We start from the raw sequence: 19,988 nt of genomic DNA, 5'->3' as shown, positions 1-19,988 counted from the left end.
CTAATGGAAACACCTTAAAAGAGTACAGCCAGTTACTGTTGAGAACCAAAAGCTACTGAGACAAGAGTAAAACCGATTCTCTGTTTTGGATTCACTGAAAGACAGCGTGAAGATTATTTATTTAAGTGGGCTCTGCGACATAAGTCATTTGAAAGTTCTGTAGGAAATCTGTAGCATTTAGGCCTGCCCAGGGTTAAGAATCAGGCAGTTTAATGGTACATGTACAAGATGTAAACTTAAAAAAAATGTATCCCCAAAACCCTGAGCACGCCATGAGCTCTTTGATTTCTTGGCCATTACTACCTGAAAGAGCTTGCCAAGTTTGAAAAATATCCCTCTTGGGAAATAAAACGGTGTGGCTATTATAAAATAAAAATAGTTAGCACTGAAACAGCACATCATATCATCAAAAGTTCTGTGTTAAATTACTGCTCATGCCTTGTAATTTTATCACCGAGGTCATTTTCATTTTGTCTTCCTCCCCTCCTCAGCACAAGACTCATGTCCCTTATCTCCCTTTAGCAGTAGAGCTGGCAGGCTTTGGGAAAAGTGCAAAGAAATTGTGAGGCTACAACAACCTATGGGCTGCTCTATGACCACATTGTTCAATAATGGATTTTACCCACTGGTGCAATGGCTCAGCACCACACTTCATGCCAAGCACCATTTGTTTGAGTCCCATTGCTATTGTAAGAGCATGAATCTAAATCACAGAAATCATGTTACACATGTTGAGTGAAGGCTCAAGTGATTGCCGAAGTCAGAAAGAAAAATAGGCAGGGGAACAAAATGCCAGTTTTGCAACTTTCTTAGTTTCTTCCCTAGATAGGTGAGGAGATTTATTATCTTAATTACTTTCCAAAATGCTTGGAGATCTATGGATAAAAAGCATCAGTTCTGCAACTGAATGCATGTCAGCATGCACAGATCCAGATGGAGGATTCAGTACTAAGCAATATCATCATCAGTACTTTTGTATAAAAAGCCAGTGGAAGATGAGTATCACTAGCAAAATGTTATGGAGATAGAAAAGGGATCAATAATAAAAAGACCTTATTTTGAAGATGACCTCACACGTTGAACCTCTGTACTCCAGCAAAATGTGAGAATGCGCCTATCTCTAGGTACAGTAGCACGTTTCTTATGATATTGCTAATGATAATTGGTAACAGCATTTTACTATCCTATAGTTATATGGGAAGCAGACCAAAAAATCCTTATGCACATGCCAAAATCAGATTCTTTTCCCTCCAGCATTTCAAATATGAAAGGATTAAGTAACAAGCTAGATGAATCTGGAATGTAGCAAATAGCAAAGTATTCTCGCATGCAAGGAGATGAAAATAGGTTATACACAACTGCCTTTCTCCCACATTACTTTCTTCCTTCTTATTCCTTTCCTCATGAACTTTTTTATCTTCTGCATTGTAGCCTGTATGTTGGTCTTGTAGCCTATGGGCAAACTGGTGAAAGTAAGTTATAAACTTAAGAGGATACGTTTAGCTGTAACACCAGTAGCAGGCCAGCTGGCCAAAGGGCCTACTCTAACACTTGCCTAAGTCTCATAGCTAAGAGATAAGTGATAAATATGGATAAAAGCTTAGATGGAAAAGTCAATAAGAATTAGTGTTAAATGTAGCAACTCCATAGTAACTCCATCAAAACATATGCTAATTTTGATTATGTAAGAGGAACAATTAACCTACAGGATACTGGGGACATTAGAACCCAAGACTGCAGAAATATAGAGAAGGAAAAAAGGATGCTCCCAATATGAATATGAACAAGATGAAAGGGCTATAGTACAAATATTATATCAATAATATTTCTCAGCACAGTGCCACTGCAAAGAGAAGACACCAGGGCAGTGATTGTTTACTGAGTATAAAGCACCAATTTGTCTCTCACGCCACGGGAATGTGGAGCATGAACGCTAACCATTCTGTATTGGTTCTGTCTCCCTTATATGATAAGAGTTGGTTTGTTTTAGGACTTATTAATAAGACATATTACCCCACTTGTGTGACTCAAAGGGTCTGGGCTTTTGACAACCTCTTTATTATAGCAGTAATCCAGACTGCTGGACCACAACCTGCTAAAACCTGTATAATCAGGACAATGAACAGATGAATGCCTGGTATCACACTATACTTTCTCTGAAATTCTTAATAGGAATTAAGAGATTGGTCTAGAATTTATTTATTATCTCTCAGGCATCACATCTCAGCTCCTTTTTTCCTATTCAGTGTATCTGTATCTATCTCTTCAACAACATCTTTCCTTTACTTGTCTTGGTTTTAGTTTATACTCATTTACTCCCCAACTCCTATTTTTCTACCATCACTTTTTTCATCTCTTCTTTCTCTTCCCTCAGTCTCTTTTTCCTTCTAGATCTGACACTAACAGCTTAAGCTGTTATGATATCTCAAGACGTTCAAAACAGACTGCGCAAATAACATGAATGATATCCACAGAGCATACGAGTTTTCTCCATTCATCTATATTAGGTATGTCAAAGTCCACTGAAGTCAATGCTTCTTGACCTCAGCAAGCTTTTGGTCAGACTCTAATGCTGCCTAATACTTCAGCAAAAATGAACATGTGATCTACAAAGGACTGCATGAAGTTATGAACTGCAGGTGTGTTTCTTCAGTAAAAGTAATGCTAGTTGTGATCAGATTCTGATTTAAGGGCTGGCCTTACATTAGCGGGGTCCTCTGTCTGCTTGTGGCCGTCTTCTGAAACCTCAGGAGCTGTTGGCACTGAGACAGGAAGCAAAGGTGATCTTGCTTTTCCGGCCAATCCAAGTGATGCTGTTTTAACCTGAGCCTTGGGAAGGTTAGGCCCTGAAAGAGGAAACAAACCACAGTATTAGTGTCCGAGCACAAAGAAAGGAGCAATGAACCTTACACGCAAAATGATTTAACTGGTTATGGTGATTTTTGTATTTTCAGTTATAAACACAGATTTTCTTTTCCAAATAGATTTATTTTACTTCTTTTCTTTTGAGGGCACTAGAGCTAATGGGAACAATATTGACGAATCTCTGCTAAAGTGACTCCATTTATAGTTGACTTGAAATCCCATTGCTGTCACATTCTGATTCCTTGTCAAGGATTTCTGATTGTCAGAAATCACATGGCAGCTCTGGGCTGCTAGGTTGGATCATCCAGGGCTCAGCTCCCATGACTTAAATTTTGACTGGTCAGGAATTTTCTGTGCGAGTGATTTTTTTTTTTTTTTTAACTTGCCCATACTACACTTTTCTATCATACAAGTCAAAACAATGGGTCTGTGAATCCTTGCCTGGAAACCGTTTGTCAATCTCATTTTATGTTTGAATAGAAAAAGCAACAATGAAGGGAGTAGCAGTCCTGGTCAAACCATCTTTTTGCAGTATAATAGTTTCTAATGTCCATGCTGTTGATTGGTTTAGTTATCTAGGTTGTAAGATTATTAAATCTTATGTTTACTTTAGTTAATAATAAATATTCATGCATTAATAATGAATTTGCATATGCATATCCTTGTACCCACACTACATTGTAAACCAAACTCTCAGCATACTTTTACTGGTGCTAAGCCGCCACCAAACTATAGAAACTATTGGTGCCAGGGGTAAAGCATATGAAAAAGAGTACAAATTTGGTGGTTCTGCTGATACAGATGAATCTCTGATTCAGTTAGTCTATAAGGTATATCTCTACCACATCTTCTGCCCATCTCTAGACTAACATGACTTGCTACCTCTCTCTTCCTTAATGTAGCCTGGTTGGGATGGGAAGTTTTTAAACTTGCTGAGTTTCTGAATTGCTTTGTTCAAAATAAGATACAGAGCTGTCAGAAATTGGTTTGCCTATGGTGATAAATGTAAGGAAAATTCCCTAAGATTCTGCTGATGTATGAAATATCTTATTGGGTAATTACTGTGAACAAGTGGGCCATAAATATTGAGGCATTAGAAAGGCATGTTGCGCTTACTCCAGAAATTGCTGGCATTGCAGCAGACCCAAGGATGAGTAATGTATTATCTATGATGCTACAGTTTGATTATCTCCCTAATTGCCATAATCAATATACTGAATTCAGTCTTCTGAAACTTTTCTGTAATAAACAGTCAGCAGTGGCTATGTTTAGGCTACTACTGGTGACATTCCAGATGCAAAATGACCTTGTAGATGCCTCTATTGAGGAATCAGAATACCAAAATAGGCACGTTGTCCCAAGAAGGTGATTCAAATAGCTGAGGCTAAGCAAGTAGACATCCTATTCAGTCAATTATGAGACTTAAGCACTTCCCAACGGTGATCCAGAGTGTTCAGGTGCTGAGTCAGGAAGTGTCTAAAGATTGTGGATAAGAAATGCTAGACACAAGTGTGTCTCTGATCTCCTCCCCGTCTCTAGAGCTGAGGTCTCAGTCACATGTAAGTGCCTTTACCGTTGCGGGATCCATAGCTCAGGACACCTGACCCACTGCACTGCATTCAGTAGAGAGCATGACACCCCAGACTGAGTAACAGGAATGGTCATTAGTACTGGTGACCTTTTCTCCAATAGCCTAGAGCAGGGGTTTTCAACCTTTTTTGGATCAGTGTACCCCTGGCTGGATGCAGAGCATCCAACATCCAGCTCTGAGTCCCCCAGTGGTGCGCAGCCAGAGGTGGATCGGTGGGGAAGGGGTGGTGTGCAGGTAAATATGAAGCTATGTATGTGAACTTCCCCTGCCCCCTGCATCCGGCCGGGCGGGTGACACCTGCGCGGCAGTGCAGGATGGTGCATGGTGGCACTCTGTCCCCACCCACCCCCTAGGGCATTCTCAAGTATCCCTGCCCTAGAGAAGACCTAGGTCCAAGGCCCTTCCCACCATGAAAAACGTGAACTCACAACTCCATAGTGTCTTAACCAGCAGGTTGTAGAGTAAGTTAGCCAAGGATGTTCACATCCCTTTCTATGGTATTTAGGCTACCAGGCATCCAGGAGTGCAATAGCAATGGGAGTAAAGATGAGCAAGCAAGAAAGAACATACCTCCATAGCTACCCATCTAGTCCCTGCTGCTAGTGTCATTTCTGTTTTTTAACCAAAGACTCTGTAATGTCAAATGCACCAAAACTCCTGGAAGCAGGGACTGGCCCCAGGACTCAGCCTCCACCACCCCTTACAAAGAAGGACCCTAATGGCTAGACTACAGTGCCCTCCTTCTCACTCCCAGACATCCTTACTCACTTGATAATACAGTCATTGGTCTAGTGTTAGAATTAATGCCATCAACGCAGACCAGAAACTAGTGGAGCATCAAAATCTGTGGACTACGGAGGAATCCTCCCCCCTGACTCAGTTCTTTCATGCAAAAAGTGGATATTAGCACTAATACCACCACCAGCAGCTGGTCCCATACCTCCTGGCAGCCCCAAACAAACTTTTAGTATTGGGCCCTGCCTTTGCCAGAGATAATGATAATAACAATTGGACAACAGAAAAATAAATTACCATTTTTGGGCCCCCTTTTGGTCTGGGCAGCTGCCCTGCCAGCTTGTACCCTTCAGAGGCAAGTCTAGGGTAGTACATTAGAAGTAAATGGAGGTACTTCTATGACAGACTATGCTTTTCTTGTAATATTTCTGGTTTCTAAGTGTTCATGTTGCATGCCTCAGTTCCCCTGATTAGCTTGTACTAAGGGGAAAGAAAGGACTAAGCAGGACTGAAGGGGATGCTTAGCTCTTTGGAGAGAGCAGGAAGGCCTCTGTTTTGCTGGAACGCACTTTTTTTCCATAAATGCCATTATTGAAGAGATACTGCCTGCTTTCCTGCTTGCGACTTTGGGGTGCACTTCTTTCCCCACTGTAGAGGTAAAATTCTTCTCTCAGGTGTTAAACTGGAATGTAGCTCCTTGTTGGAGCTGGGTGGATAGGTAACCTGGGTGGATAGGGACTGAAAGGCCATGCTTTCAAAGTCTAATGGAGCAAGGGCTCGCCCCATTCCAGAAAGCCTGTGGCTGCCTTCAGGTGATATTCAGACAAGGCTGGGGGTCTGCAGCAAACACTCCTGACCGCATCTGTAGCAGCTTCACATTCAGCTTCAGCCATGTTCCTAATGTCTGGAGACCTCAGTCTCTGGGTTGCTTGAGAGTAGGGGGGAGATGGAGTTGGAGGAGATCTGGAGCTAGGTCTAGTCTATAATGATTTTTACTGCAGTATGACATTGATAAGACACTGATTAGTGCATTGGCGTGGTTTGAAAATGCAAGCTGCTATATAAAATCAAATTTATATCAGCCATTAAAAGAGTCTGATAATAGGGATGGGAATTGAAAAACGACTCAGGACTGACCTAACTTTTCTTTCACTGAAGTTGATGGTAAAAATTTCAGCACACATATTATATAAGGCCACACTCCATGTGTATCTTTTCATTTCTCTCTGGCCTCCTTTAATCTCTAAACCTTGCTCTCATCCACCTGGTTTCTAAGGCTGTGTTTCCCAAACTTTTGATACCGGGGCACACCTTTTTCTGGATTAAAAATGGCAAAATATTTCACTTTTACACCCAAAAGGTCACGTGTGTGTGCGTGTGTGTCTGTATTCCCCAAAATATATAAGATATTCCACTCCCCTGTAAGAGGAAATAACAGTATGGGGGTGTACTGTTAAAATAATGACACCAAATGCATCTCTTTAAGCAAAGGATTAGTCTCTGTACCAGTAGTTCTCAAGCTTTTTAGCCTCAAGACACTCCTCATTAACTTTTCTGAATTTTGCAGCATCCCAAATGAAAAACCTGAGCTAGATCTAAATTCAGAAAAGATATGGAGGGGACTTTGAGGTAAAAAAAAATTGACAGTAAGTGACCTAGTTGGCGCCAGGTAAGTGTGGTAGGAGCAATACCTCACTCTACTGTGCACAGTCTGCTCCCTGCCAACCCCTAATCTGCACTTCAGGGAACAAGGGCAGCTCCCACTGCTGAGGCTGCTTCTTCAGGGTCTCACATGTGGGCAAACACCACTGTGGCCCTTCAAACTGGCCCTGGGGGCACAGAAGTGGAGGGTATGAGCTGGGCTGCAAAGTGTAGCTCTGTCTGTGCATCCATCCACTCATAGTAGCGTGACCTGGGAGCATGGGGGAAATGGCACAGGCGCTCTTTGGAGACAGGGAAGGCAAAAGGGGCAATAATCTCCACAGAAGCAGCACAGGTGCCACTAGAGTAACTGGGATGCTAGGAGGACAGCATTTACCTCCTCACAGGGTGTGTCTACATATGCGCTTTACTGCACAGTAGGCTAACTTGCATAGTAAATTAGTAACAGTAATTTTTACTAATTTTACTACTAAATAGTATTTTTTACTGAAATGTTACTAAACAATAATTATTGCACAGTAAAGTATCACCGTCTACATCTGTGCAGCAATTAGGTCAGTGCAGGCTAATTTACTGTGCTGCTGGATAGTCCTGTCAGACACAAGTACTATCTGATGGCAAAGTAAATTAGTGCGCTGTAGATAGTGACATCCAGATTAGTTTACTCTGGCTCAGTTTGCACTGGAGTATATTCAGTCGCATTAACTGCATATATAGATGCACCCACAGAGGGGGATCTCACAGCAAACTTCCATCGCCCTTATGGCATACTAGTATGCCACAGCATATCCTTTGCTGCTCTAGGGACATTCACCCACTGTAATACAAGGTTAGTATGCCCTACAGTGGCTTCCATACTGGGCATGCCTACATGTGAAATTAATGTGACTGAATATCAATTTAAGCCAGAGTAAACTAATCCTGATGTCACTGTCTACACATGCATTTAAGCGCAGTAATTTACTGTGTTGCTGGATACCACTTATATCTGATGGGATTATCTGGCAGTGCAATAAATAAAACTGCTGCACCCTAATTGTCATGCATGCATAGACAGTGACACTTTACTACACAGAAAATTAGTCTGCTGCACAGCAAAGTGTCTTATGAAGACGCGCCCACTGATATGTCAAAGCTATCAATACTGTCCAGAGTGAAATTTGCTTGGAAGACTAGAGTGCTTGCAAGAGGTTGTAAAATCTCTCTCAAACTATACTGCAATCATTTAATAAGACTAATTCATTAATGTAGATTCTGTCAGTTCCTTATATAGAAGGTATTCCATTTACTACCCTTAACAAGACTTGTTTTTTATTCCGATCATTTTTCTTTCCTATGACAATAAACACACAAATAAATGACCTGGGCCCAGAAAATTTCCCTTTCTCATTCTCATGATATGACCCTGAGCAAGTTATTTAAGAGCCTCATGTTCTTGTCTAACCATTTTTAAAACTGGTAATTATTTTTACCTACCTGAAAAGAAAAATATAAAACTACTTAGACAGGTTCTTACAATAGCAGCCGTCTCTGTAGTTGTGAATCATGTTAAGTTTAATTAATATTTGTAAAGTGCTTTAAGATCCTTATGTTAAACCTGCTAACATGTACAAGGTGGAATACTATATATTTTATATATCAAGCACTATAAAATCTCTTGCTTATTCTTCTATCTATATATGTTATCAGTAATAGAGCATTTGTCACCTGAGACAGGAGTGATGACCTAGATTTGGGACACTGTTTTTGGTCTTGGGCTAAGAATGATGCTTTAGAGGAAAGGAAACACTTTCTCATGGTCAAAAAATCAAACAACCCAAAGTTCTCCCCAAGACAAATGGTCATTGGGCTAGAATGGTCTAATGGTACATGAGAGCATGACGTGTCTAACATCACATCTACTCACTATGATTCCTCAGGTAGGATGGCAGCCACCCACTTAATGCAGTTACACTGGCATAGCCTATGGCACAGATCTAGAGAACAGCCAAATAATACACTAACTAAATACTCTGCTCAGTGAATGGGTGGGTGAGTGACTTCCTGACTACAATAGGAGCCATAGCCATCTGCTGTCTTGGGGAATTATATCTGCCTTGACAAGTAAATATTAATTTGGGTCACAAAAATAACTAGCTCTTATTTAAATCCAGACCATCCTTTTCAAATAATGGGGAAGCTCCATTGGTCGTTTTTTCCTCCTTCCTTATTAGATTCCTACCTGCTTTACTGCAGCTCATTAATAGGAGTTCTCTTGGGCCATCAGTGATGCTACCAAGAGGAATGACTCTAGTATGGCAAGAAAGGCAGGTGCTGAAGCTGGAGCAGAGATGATACTCCCCTATTCCCAACACGTGATTGCAGTCATGACAGATTTTAGTATTTTTACAGCTCTAGTGAGCAGCCCAGGGACACAAGTTGCCAATTCATTTTCCTGCATTTCAAAGAATTGAGATTATGTTTTTAATTACTTAAAAGCATGTACACCATAGCTAGGAAATGGAGGACCTGTTACAGAGAAAACAGCAGAGTAGATAGAAACTGAAGCCCCCACCCAGCATATTATTAATATGTAAATATAAATACATATGTGTCTATGTAATCCTTCCATTAAAGAATTGTAAGACAAAAACAGACAGAAAAGAGACCCACATCTCTACATTCCCTAATCTGATAATGTTTAACTGAAAGTAAAAATGGGAAAAGTCCAATATGAAACACGAGTGATTACTGAAAAGATACAATCACTCTTCTAGCTTCAGTTTACAGTTCTTTAATAACTGGTGCTTCTAACTTCCATGTATCGAACAATAAGGATGGAAGATGCAGGCAGCTTCATCAGATACAGTCTGTGATATGGCATGAAATCAAGTCAAATTTTAAGAAAGAAAGTAGGCTTAGCTCCCATTTCTTCATAGAGAGGTAATTTTTAAGGGGGTCAGGCAACTCCTTATTTTAAGCTATCAAAGGGGAGGGGGGTGGTTGTTGTGTTTTTTTTCCACACTGTTTACATTGTGAAGCAATTTTTAAGGTTTCTGAGTGAACAAGTGACCTCTAGTCCAGGGCTGTGGGAGCAGGATGTACCTAAGATTACAAGTAATCAGTAAATCTTGGCGGGCATGGAGAAAAGCAAAACACAATCACGATCCCCAAATTGTTCCACAATGAATTATATTACGAACAATTACATTCTCTTCACCTGCAGGAAACATTATGAGCAGATACTCTGTTGATTTAACCTAAGGTAACTGCCATTTATTTAAAGGGAGCTGTTATGCTCAAGTATTTTTTTCCATTCTCACAACAGTGGTGCTAAAATCCGAAACGGTAAAGGTAGGCATTTCAACAGTGTAGGCAGTTATATTTTCAGGAACCTAAATAGTATTTTGATAGATGCTGAGTACCTTTCTGATTAGTCTGTTAATTGGGAAACAAAAATATAACCCATACTTTAGATGATGGTTTGATAGCTGGTCTACAAGATTATTAACAGATAAGGTAATTGAGGCCCATAGTTATGAAAAAAAAAACCTATCCAGGATTATCCAGCAAGCCAGTGGCACGGTCACAAATAAACCCGGGTATTTCAAGTTCCAGTCCAGTGTCAGTAGACAACATGCCTTCTTCTGTAACATCTGATGCAATAAAGGATAAATGAATACAAGAAAGCTGCCTCAATGTACCTACTATATAGTATATAATAGTTTCGGTTCAAATCACCTCTTTCACCTATTTGACTCATTTTCACCATTCTCTGATTCACTGAACAGCCAGGAGGGGAATATATGTGTGGTCCAAGGGCAGGAATGTAGAGGAACAGTAGATCAGTGAGCTGGACATTGCCATGAAAAGGCATAACTGCCCTTAATTTAAGGGGCTTTTAGGATTCATTGGATAAACATCAATGGGATAGCTTCTCTCTTTTCAGGGTAGCACCTCTCTGACTGAGCCACTCTTCCCTATACCTTGTTCATGTCCTACTTCCTCTCCTGGCTACCCGGTAGATCAACTTCAAGAGGAGGGCTGGAACACTATGCTTAAACTAGTAGCCTACTGGCTAAAGCACTTGGCTGAGAATTAGGAGATGCAGGTTCAAACCCCTTATGGGTTTGGCTCAGAACAGAAAAGCAGGGCATGCATAGCTCTTAAACCACATATAAAATTCAACTGTGTATAAACACTCACAAAGCTACAAAAAGAACTGGTCTTTAGACGGTCTATTATACTGTGAGTATAATACGGTGTCATTGCTTCTCATGCAGACGTGCCCACAGAATACGTATTTGCACATTGATAGGGCAATGCTGCCAAAATAGAAAAGCAAAGTAATGTCTAAGAAGGCTTTGTAAGATAAGACAGCCATGCATTGAGTGAAGGAAGTGCTCAATATTAAAATATTAAATTATTAAATATTACATGTAATTGTATTAATTCATTTTTTTTAAAGGCAATACTGCTTAAACTGTAAGCTCGCCAGGGCAGATATACTGTCTTTTATTTGTTTTTTTACAGTATTTAGCACATCTGTTTCAATCACTGTAGGAAAACATCACAGCTATGACTCATAGTACTGCAGATTTTGTTACGATTACTATTATGGTAGCACTCAAATAAATTTATTCACATATTATTCCAGAAGATCTTGTTTGTGATCTTTGGAAACAACTCTCTTGGAAATAATAACCAATACAACTAAACAATTGCAGAAATCAGTTGTACCATGTTTGGAGTGTGCTCTCTATAATGTTTCTTTCAACAACTGACTTCATATTATGACTTGTCTGATCCTCATGGATTTGGGATGACATAAACAATTTGTGTGGAGAGGGGAAAACTTACATGAAATGCAGAACATCCAGCTATTATACTCCTGGCATAATGAGCCTTTGTACCCATAAATTCTATGGTAAAAACCATGTAACTAATATGTAGCTCCTTAATTATAATAATTGGCCTTAAGGACCTACTTTTCTGTGCAAAGATAGATGTTCCATGCTGGATTTTGATAATGAGAAGTGAAAATGGTAATTAGGATTTTTTTTTGCTTTTTAGCTTACAAAAGCAACAGGCAAAATCTAACTCTTGTAACTAAACTGAAAACCAAAACATTTTAGTTATATAACTAGGGCTGCTTACAGATATGAAAAACACCCAAAAACCAGGCCTTTAAGCTCAGCACACCCCCACACAAAGCACAGCACATGCACAGAAGAGGCATCATGTTAGTTTGACCTGCTTGCCCAGCATTTGTATAGACCACGCATTTCAGTAGGGCTTTTAGCTAATAGCTAATTCAAGCTAAAAGCTGAAAAGCTAATAGATGATTCAAGATAAAAATGCCAAAAAGCCCCACTGAAGCACCGAATCTATACAGATGCTAGGGAGCTGGGTTGAACTAATGCGCTTCCTCTTTTGTAAAGCTCTGGGTTTTTAATTTTTTTTTTTTACCATGTCTATCAGCAGCATAGGCAATTATATGTCTCTGGTAAATATTTTACAGTAATGCTTGCAGTAGATAATTTGATTTGTCATACAAGCCGTTGGAAAAACTCAACCAAGTAATACTAAAAGGATCAAACAGACTTCTCACAGAAAACTCCGGACACAGAAGGTTGATATACAAAATAAATTAATTTATGCAAATAAGTAACTAATTGAATTAGAAACACTTTGTTTTTTAATGTTTCCCAACCCAGCAGGACCCTTAGAAGAACTAGGAACCACAGCCACAAAAGAAGAAAAATGACAGAGCGCATCAGATGTTAAAGCAAAGCAGCCACGTCATAATTTACTGGTTTAAAGTTTTATTTTCTCAGTAGGGCTATTAAACACTTCATTTGCTCATTAGTAATATGATCTATGACTAACAGGTGTAAATCCCAGCTAGCATTTCATTTCAAAAGACCATGCTGAACTCATTATATTACTGCATTTTATATTTCAGCAGCATTGCCCATCAGGGTATATGAACAAGAATTCTTTGTCAACACGAAATGATGCATGTGCGTAAGCACGGAAAGAAGCCAAGCTGCTATGATGTCAGATATCAGATAGTAAGACTACATTATGTTCTGTCTGTATGACATTATGGAAGAACTCTCCCGCACTGCTATATGCTGTGCCATATCAAACGATAGAGAGGATTATGTCCTTATCCAAAAAAACCCATCGCCATAAGTGAACTCTGATATCACTTTGTTGCATTTCTAAAGAATGCTCCTTTGATGTGGGGACGGTGGCGTTTTGGAGCCTCAGAAATATAAGATGGTGACCTTGACAGCCCATGAATCTAATGGGTTGGAATGTATGGAGCATTAACCCTACTTGATCAATGCAGGTGAGGACTGATTTTTTTAATGAAATAAGATATGATGCCATATGGGAAATTATCAGGTAAATGGAGATGTTGAGAATTAATAAAAGAATTGTAATATGGGTAATGAATAGTTTTGTCAAAAGGGAAATTATTGTAGAAAAAGATTACTAGTGCTCTAGAGAAAGATCTTAATATTTCCACTGATGTAAGAAGTAGGAGGCTGGTAATGAAACATGCCAGTGGCATAAAATTGGGATGCATTACCAACGTTTGAACTTGAACATGCTCCAACAGCAAGAGATGAGTTTGAGTATTGGAATAATAAAAATGGAATGATGGTTCATTGTATAACGTATAAGCTCATGTACCTAGGGACTAAGACCATATTCTACTATAAGTGCAGTGCTCATCAATTAGAAATGACAGAAGAAATGAAAGATGGATATGTACCATCTTTTGATCACAGGACGACAATAAACCATCAATGTGATTGATGTAGCCACATAAAAGACAACCCAACAACAGGTAAGAGATGTTCCTATTTCCAGCAGAGATAGGCAAGTATTACTGCCATTGTATAAATAGTATGATTTTGTCCAGAAATAATGTGTAATTGTGGCAACTATGTTCAAGAAAGGTGATTTCAAAAGAAAATAGGTATAGAGAAGGACTGGGAGGATAATCAGGAAACTGATACCCTATATTACAAATGTAGACTGGAAGAGCATGGTTTGTTTTGCCTGGCAAAACAAAAGTGTGTTTTCTTCATACATATCAAAAAGAGAACCCGGGGGAAGGAAAAGAGCTATTCAAGCCACAGCATTGAGTACAAACTGACCATAGAGGAATTTAGCCTGGAAATTAGAAGAAAGATGGTAAGCACCAGAGAAATAAAGTTCTTAAACAGATCCTATTTCACAAATCATTTTCTGTGGGATCATATGAGGGCATGCCATTTACGGATGTCACCATGTGCCTCAAAGTTTCACAGAGGTGTAGAAGCCACAACAGCTCCTGAGAGAAACACGTGATTTTATCCCCTAATAGTGCAGAGCAGTGAAACTCAAAAAAGGGTGCCACAACAATGTTAGAAATGTTAGGTGTGCAAACACCTACACATGATTCATAAGATAAGCTCAGCAATTTTAAGCAGGAATCCACAGCGTCAAAAACATCCTGACCTGTTATGGTCTTTTGGAGTTCTTTGAAATAAAAGAATTGCTCTTATTATTTTTCTGTAGTCAAACAACAAGCAGAAAGTTAAGAGCTGACATTTTTTTAGGGATGCTTTGAATCAAACAAGGTTGAAAACCACTGGCATAGACATTAATGCTTTAGTTGTACAGACATTAGCTGTAACAACTATATTAATTGGAACTACTCAAGAAAAGCCCCGGGGTTCATTATAGACAACTCAATGAAAACCTTGGCTAAAAGTGCAGGGGTCAGAAATGGACATAAAATGTTAGAAGTAAGATCAAATAAAAGGTAAAACTCTGATTGATTTTAGTGGGTCCCAGATTTCATCCAATATATCCAATTCTCACCATTCCAGAAAAACAAAACCCAGGAATAGAAGAGACATGTAAGAAATACATTAGGATTGCTATATTAGGTACTGCCTCAGTTATAGAGGAGACGAATCCTTTTTTATTTTTTTTTTTAATGCAACTCTTAATGAGTCTCTGGCATTCACTGGCACTGGATACCAGTGAGTCTTTTAAAAATATTTTAAAAGCTTTTGTAGACTATAACAAGATTCATGCTTCTATTACAATGGTAGCAAATATCTGAACTTCCTTTTACCCTCATTTGGAGCTTTGGATTATCAGCATCTCTAAAACTCAGATACAGGGTTGAATCAAAACCCAGAGAAGAAAATGAATCTTCCCGTTGACTCTAATAAGCCTTGCAAAAGACCTTAATGCATAAGGTGTATAAACCCCCATGCTTAAACATTTAATCCAGTTACTAGCTAGCTAGGTTTAGGAAGAATTATTCCCCATGGGAAGGTTATGCCATAATTGTCTCCATTACTGGATTTTTTCACTTTCCTCTGAAGCATCTGATATGGACTAATGTCAGAAAAGGGACAGCTGGCCGTTTCTACTTTCTGTCCATCCTTTGACTATGTTGCCTCCCTATACATGTACCATTCCCATCAATATCAACGTAAAGGAAGGAGGGTGTTGGGAAAGACCTGAAATTGAAATTTTGCTTCACAGTATATTATCTGGCATAGACCTCACTGGTTCCAATTTTTAACTTACTAGAACTGAACCCACTAACTCCAAAATTGAACACAAAATTATTTGGGTCAACCTGACATTTTCAGGCAGAAAGGGCAGAATTGCACTTAACAGACTAACTAATAAAGATGCTTAGCTTTTGTAAGCAACAACTTACTTTGTCAGATGCTATGAAAGAACTCTCAGGGAGCAGGGACTGAAATAGGAAGAGTTGCCTATGAAAACTTAAGCATCTCTGAATCTGCACAGTAAGATGCAGTTCTACCCTGCCTTTTGCTAGGTTTCAGACTAAGACAGTGAATTACTTCTGTTCTTGAATTTTACCATTTTTTCTTTGCAGAACAAACATGGGAAACAAGGGAAATTTAGGTTAGATATTAGGAAAAACTCGCTCACTAGGAGGGTAGTAAAATATTGGAAAAGGTTACTCAGACAGGTGGTAAACTCTCCATCCTTAGAGGCTCTAAGACCTGACTAGACAAAGCCTTGGCTGGGATGAACTAGTGGAGGCTGGTCCTGCTTTGAGCAAGGGGTTGGACTAGGTGACATCCTGAGGTCCCTTCCAACATTAATTTTCTATGATTCTATGAAAACAAACAAAATTAGGATTTTGTGTCAAACAAAAGGTTTGCTATTGGGATATTTTTAATAAATGCAGGCTATGTTGAAACAAGAGGCCAAGTTCACCTGGCGACTTCAGTAACAGCACCAAACTGAGGAAGAGGATACCATATCCTTATATCCTACAACCAGGATGTGCAGGACTTTAGGGCACACAATGAGAATCAGCCCCCTTCCACCTGATTTGGAGAAAGCTTTGAAAAGAGGCCCCCCCATGTCCTAGGAGACTGCTTTAATCATGAGGGTATTTGGAGTCAGGGTTGCATCTCTCCGGTTGAGCCTGAATTGTATAAATAGTGAATAAATAGCATAAATAATTAAATATTTATTGGGCTGGGGAGAGACTGGAAATGATTCTACAGTTTGGTGTTTAAGGCACTCCCCTGGGAGTGGGACATACGAGTTGCATTCCCTCCCCTGATGAATATTTAATTACTTATGCAAAATGAAAGAGCTTCAAAAGGGAAGATTTGGACAGACCTAACTAAGTGAGCATGGGAACTCTTTGGGGATATCCTTGCACCTTGATTCAAATCACAGAGAGAGGAGGGATATAAAACCTTGTCTCCCACAATCCTGAGAGGCTGCCCTGAATATTATGCCTGAGGGAGCTGAGAATACCATCTCTTCACCAGGTTTCTAAGAGGTACTGGAGCGCTTGAAAAATTAAAAGCATTTAATTAAAAACAAACAAACAATATAAGCTCTTTTGACTTTTAATTTGGCTGAAAATATTAACCGAGTTAGATCACAAATGCCTTTGGTTGCCTCAAAAACATATTTTGGGGGAATAAATTATTTCCTGAGACACATTTATATAACTTTGCTTAAAGATCAACAATATGTTTCAAATGTTAAATCTGAATGGATTCCCCACCCCTCCTTCATTGCTGGTGCTATGTATCCTGGGATTTTTAGGGCTGAAATGGAGCTTTAATACTCTATGAAGCTAATTCTTTTTCATTTTTCTCCTTGCAGAACTCTGATATCTCAGTATATAAGCTACTTTGTTTAGAGTCAGTCAATTCTTTCAGCACTTTGGTTCACAGACTTGCATTTATTCAAAGATTGATATCTTTCCTTCATTTACACAGGAAGGTGCTCTTTAAAAAAAAACATTTAAGGTGTCACTGAATGATATTCAGAATGGAAGAAAGCTGTGGACTATGTTTAACATGTTATCTATTACTAACACATTCTTACCAGAAAGAGGGAATTTGCAGTTTGGGAATCATTTTAAAGTAAGAAATCAGACGGCTCAGAAGCCAAAGCTGACTGCATGCTTACATGCTCTTTTGGGTCTAAAAATAATTAGGAAAAGTTAAAACCCCCCACAAGAAACAGACCAAGCAAGCTCCAATAAAAGTCAAGCTGTTAACTGATTAGACAAGCCTGCTACTGCTACTGCTACTGCTGCAGGAAAGGTCAACAGGTAAATGTAGTGGTTCACAGAATATAGCGATTGCCTGTAAAAAGCAAATATCTACCAATGGAAATCACATACTTCTTTTATGCTCTCATCTTGCAAACACTTTTATGTGCTTGATTTCAGCAAGATGACTTACAATAGGAAAGATAAGCATGTGCATTTTGTTTGCAGGGTTGGGGCATTATTTTCTATGAATCGTGAATCGTGCAAAGCAATAAGCACTTGCTTAACCTTATGTATATGTGCTCACACTGAACCTACTTTGCCTTCATGTTCACTCTACAGTTTGCCTTCTTGTTCACTCCTGCAAGCTCAGTGAAACATTTGACCTCTTTCTGCTGACTTTCATATAACTTCTCTAAATTAATTCATTGTCAGTTTATTCAGAAAGTTCTCACTGGTAACCTATAGAATGATAAAAGCATAGAAAACGAGGGTTGGAAAGGACCTCAGGAGGTCACATCTAGTCCAACCTCCTGCTCAAACCAGGACCATCCCCAACTAGATCATCCCAGCCAACAGTTTGTCTAGCCGGGTCTTAAAAACCTCCAAGGATGGAGAGTCCACCACTCTGAGTAACCTGTTCTAATGCTTCACCACCCTCCTAGTGAGAAAGGTTTTCCTAATATCCAACTTAAACCTCCCTTCCTGAAATTTGAGATCGTTATTCCGTGTTCTGTCATCTGCCATCACTGAGAACAGTCCAGCTCCATCCTCTTTCAAACCCCCTTCAGGTAGCTGAAGGCTGCTATTAAATCCCCTCTCTGTTGTGTCTTCTGCAGACTAAATAAACCCAGTTCCCTCAGCCTCTCCTCATAGATTCATAGATTCATAGATTCATAGATGCTAGGGTCGGAAGGGACCTCAATAGATCATCGAGTCCGACCCCCTGCATAAGCAGGAAAGAGTGCTGGGCCTACATTACCCCAGCTAGATACACATCCAACCTTCTCTTGAATACCCCCAGGGTAGGGGAGAGCACCACCTCCCTTGGGAGCCTGTTCCAGACCTTGGCCACTCGAACTGTGAAGAAGTTCCTCCTAATATCCAATCTAAATCTGCTCTCCTCTAGCTTGTGGCCATTATTTCTTGTAACCCCCGGGGGCGCCTTGGTGAATAAATACTCACCAATTCCCTTCTGTGCCCCCCTGACGAACTTATAGGCAGCCACCAGGTCGCCTCTCAACCTTCTCTTGCGGAGGCTGAAAAGGTCCAGTTTCTCTAATCTCTCCTCGTAGGGCTTGGCCTGCAGGCCCTTAACCATACGAGTGGCCCTTCTCTGGACCCTCTCCAGGTTATCCGCATCCTTCTTGAAGTGCGGCGCCCAGAATTGCACGCAGTACTCCAGCTGCGGTCTGACCAGCGCCCGATAGAGGGGAAGTATCACCTCCTTGGACCTATTTGTCATGCATCTGCTGATGCACGATAAAGTGCCATTGGCTTTTCTGATGGTTTCGTCACACTGCCGACTCATGTTCATCTTGGAGTCCACTAGGACTCCAAGATCCCTTTCCACTTCCGTGCCACCCAGCAGGTCATTTCCTAGGCTGTAGGTGTGCTGGACATTTTTCCTCCCTAGATGCAGCACTTTGCATTTCTCCTTGTTGAACTGCATTCTGTTGTTTTCTGCCCACTTGTCTAACCTGTCCAGGTCTGCTTGCAGCTGTTCCCTGCCCTCCGGCGTGTCCACTTCGCCCCATAGCTTAGTGTCATCTGCAAACTTGGACAGAGTACATTTCACCCCCTCGTCCAAGTCGCTGATGAAGACATTAAAGAGTATCGGTCCAAGCACCGAGCCCTGCGGGACCCCACTGCCCACACTCTTCCAGGTTGAAACCGACCCATCCACCACAACTCTCTGGGTTCGACCCTCCAGCCAATTCTCCACCCACCGGACTGTGCAGTAATCCAAGTCACAGCCCCTTAACTTGTTCACCAGTATGGGGTGGGATACCGTATCAAAGGCCTTCCTGAAGTCCAAGTATACGACATCCACCCCTCCTCCTGCATCGAGGCGTTTTGTGACCTGGTCATAAAAAGAGACTAGATTGGTCAGGCACGATCTACCTGCCACGAACCCGTGCTGGTTTCCCCTCAGCATAATTTGTCCTGCCGGGCTCTCACAAATGTGAGCCTTGATGATTTTCTCAAAGATTTTGCCAAGGATGGAGGTGAGACTGACTGGCCTATAGTTACCCGGGTCCTCCTTCCTCCCCTTCTTGAAAATGGGAACCACATTGGCCCTTTTCCAGTCCTCCGGGACTTGACCCGTGCGCCACGAGCATTCAAATATTCCCGCCAGTGGCTCTGCCTCATAAGTCATGTCCCCCATTATAGCTATGCCAGGGAAAAAGACAGTAGTCTTCTTAGCCTACTAGTTCTGGGACATCATTTTTTTTTCTCCTTTTAGCTCTGAAATGTGCCCTGGCTAGCTCCAAATGGCTGGCTCCAAATCACATGTCGAGTTCATTTTATATCCAAATAACTTGCTCTTTTTTCTGAAGATAAATCCTGCAATAC

The 19,988-nt window shown here is 40.4% G+C and overlaps 1 protein-coding gene across 2 annotated transcripts in view; it reads right to left on the bottom strand.

Annotated features, from left to right (window-relative positions):
- The window catches only part of DCC (DCC netrin 1 receptor), a 1,013,322-nt gene that overhangs the window by 7,905 nt on the left and 985,429 nt on the right, over nt 1-19,988 (bottom strand). For both annotated transcript variants that reach the window (XM_090037801.1, XM_090037802.1), the window contains exon 28: nt 2,704-2,846. In XM_090037801.1, coding sequence (XP_089893927.1) covers nt 2,704-2,846 — 143 coding nt within the window. The remainder of the gene's footprint in view (nt 1-2,703; nt 2,847-19,988) is intronic.

The sequence above is a fragment of the Crocodylus siamensis genome, chromosome 3 (assembly GCF_052110815.1).
Source record: "Crocodylus siamensis isolate JL-2025a chromosome 3, ASM5211081v1, whole genome shotgun sequence".
NCBI lineage: Eukaryota > Metazoa > Chordata > Crocodylia > Crocodylidae > Crocodylus > Crocodylus siamensis.
The sequence above is the reverse complement of the archived record's forward strand: the minus strand, read 5'-3'. Positions and strand labels throughout refer to the sequence as shown.